This window comes from Penaeus japonicus, unplaced genomic scaffold (genome assembly GCF_977035675.1).
Source record: "Penaeus japonicus unplaced genomic scaffold, GWHDUDI00000001_assembly GWHDUDI00000008, whole genome shotgun sequence".
In the NCBI taxonomy this organism is placed as follows: Eukaryota; Metazoa; Arthropoda; class Malacostraca; order Decapoda; family Penaeidae; genus Penaeus; species Penaeus japonicus.
Window position 1 is genome coordinate 32,666,214 of NW_028234410.1, and position 2,500 is coordinate 32,668,713.

The following is a 2,500-nucleotide window of genomic DNA, read 5'->3' on the forward strand; positions in this document are numbered from 1 at the left end:
CTTTACACTAATCAATTGCATAATATTAATTTCACAGCAAGAAAATCTAAAAATAATCTCAATAAGTGTTACTCATCCCATAAAGCAACAATGCAAAGTATAAGTATAATCTTGCTGTTTCATTTCCCAATACTTTTCCTGTGGACCACATTTTCCATTTTTTATGGTAGTCTGCTCTTTATAGTCTTCAAATGAAGGACAGTATATGGGCAAATGGCCAAACAATGAGAGCCTTTCATCCACTGTGAGCCTTTCCCTTACATACCAAAAGAAAGTAAAAAATCACATATAAAAGTAATGCACTGAAGTTAAAACCATTACATATTTGAAATAAAAAAAAATACTAAATGAAAAATATTGTCCTATAAAGATCACAAAATGTAGAGCAGCAAAAAAAATAATCAAAAAAACAACTGGAGTATATAACTTGTCTTGACATTTGTATCTGACGTAATATCTGCCTGACAGAGCCATGCCCCACCAGACGTAAGATATATTCATACTTGAAAAGGTTTTGATGCAATTAACTAACTTTGGCTGTGCAGCTCACAGGATCCACAAAAAATAGAAACTATGTAAACATACACGGTTATATTCATTATATCTTTAATACACTCTTTCTTGGTATGATGATACATTATCCTGTGGGCGAGGTTGAAGCATTGGTCTATTGGAGGCACCTGGCCGTCTGGCTGGAGCCAAATACTCAAACATACTCTGTAGAGAAAGAAAAAGAAATTGTGTATTATATAAATGTTGATTAGTTCTGTCATAAGGAAAGCAATAGTATCTCGAAACTGTGCTTATACTCTTCATAATCACATTTTCTTAACTAGCATATCAGCAAAAAAACTTTCTATTCATAAGAAAATCATTACAATGACCAAAGCACAGATCACAAAGAAACCTTACCTGTGTGTGTTGTGACAACATCTTGGACAAGTCACAGGGCATGGGATCAGTCCAGAAGAAATCATGGTCTAGTGCTGTTGAGGAATCTATTCTTTTGGCTGGGTCTAGTGTTAAAAGTTTGTCTAACAAATCCAGTGCCTGTAAAAAGTTTTGAAAATTACTTTCTGTTACTGTAAGATGGCAGTTTTCTTAACATCAGTGAACAAGTGTATACAACTAAGTTTTAATACATTAGAACATCTTTCTTTACATTATACATACACAAAGCATCCTATGTTAAATAATCAATCTCACTGATTATACATGATCTGTGATAGGAGGTGTGATTCTGAGATAACTATGTTGCAAAGTGGAGAATGCACCCACTGATACTACGGCTCAGATTTTGGCAGAAGTCAAACACATTCCTACATTCTAATTAGTGAGCATAAAAGAGCCTATCAAGAGAGGAAAATGCTAAGGAGAAGCCTTAATTTGAAATGTAATTCCAGAATAGTATTAGCAATAAAAGAAGGACTTCTTTGCATGTAAAATCAATGGGAAAAGAAATTCACCAATAACATCACAAAGGAATGATTCTTGGTTTCTCGTGAAGAAAATAACACCTACAAAATACAAGCTAGAGTAACATATAGGAAAGGGATGCATTAATTTCAGACACCTGCCAAAATAAAACATTGTCATACCATATTATCACGAAGATATTGTTTAAGCCTCTCACAAACCCGTCGCTGTTGGCCTTTTGCTAATTCCATCTTATTGAACAGTTCAAGATTTTCTACAGATGGCCAAACCTCGGGTGTTATGGAACCACATAATTTTGTTATCAGAGTCAACTGGTGTTGTTCTGTGCTACCCTGAAAACCAAAACAAAGAATCATTACAAAACTTTCTCATGTAGGTTATCACTGATATATCAATCAACAAGACTGCACAAGAAAAGGAAAAAAAAGGATAAGAAAAGAGTGTACAGCTGTTTCATATTCACCTGTAATATTGGAGTGCGTGTCCACATTTCTGCCATGATGCACCCTGCTCCCCACATGTCTACAGGAGGACCATAGTTCCTTTCCCCTAATAAGAGCTCTGGTGGACGATACCAGAGTGTGACGACACGGTTTGTATATCTGAGAGAGAGAGGTACATTATTGATGTCATACTTTCAACAGATTAACATGACAGAATGAATTTCTAGAGTAGTTATAAAAATACTATGAAACAAATATCTTGAGGTAACTCTTGACATACAAAAATAGAAATACTTTTGCTGAATCTAAGAATTAATTTGGACAATGCACAATTGATCTACTTCTATCAATTTTACCACACCTAGACATCCTTTTTTATAATTCAAAAAACTGAAAGTGCATTACATATACTACTCCTATGCATACTACTACTAACAGTATCACTACTAATATTGGTATGAGTAGTAGTTTCTTAGCTACTGAACACGTTCCTAAAAATTCAATATGGATACACACCACACCACTCCAAAACGACACAACTCAAAACCTAACACAAGCACCAAAGGTTTTAACTTAAGTATCAACAAAGTTTCTGAGCAAAAAAATATTTATATATATTT

The 2,500-nt window shown here is 34.2% G+C and overlaps 1 protein-coding gene across 2 annotated transcripts in view; it reads right to left on the reverse strand.

The window, feature by feature from the left end:
* Positions 1–576: 576 nt before the first annotated feature.
* LOC122246684 (cyclin-dependent kinase 9) overlaps positions 577–2,500 on the reverse strand; it is a 20,147-nt gene continuing 18,223 nt past the window's right edge. For both annotated transcript variants that reach the window (XM_043005401.2, XM_043005400.2), the window contains exons 7-10: positions 1,901–2,039; positions 1,599–1,769; positions 913–1,050; positions 577–717 (exon numbers count right to left, since the gene is read on the reverse strand). In XM_043005401.2, the coding sequence (XP_042861335.1) occupies positions 607–717; positions 913–1,050; positions 1,599–1,769; positions 1,901–2,039 (559 nt within the window). In that variant the 3' untranslated portion in view covers positions 577–606. The remainder of the gene's footprint in view (positions 718–912; positions 1,051–1,598; positions 1,770–1,900; positions 2,040–2,500) is intronic.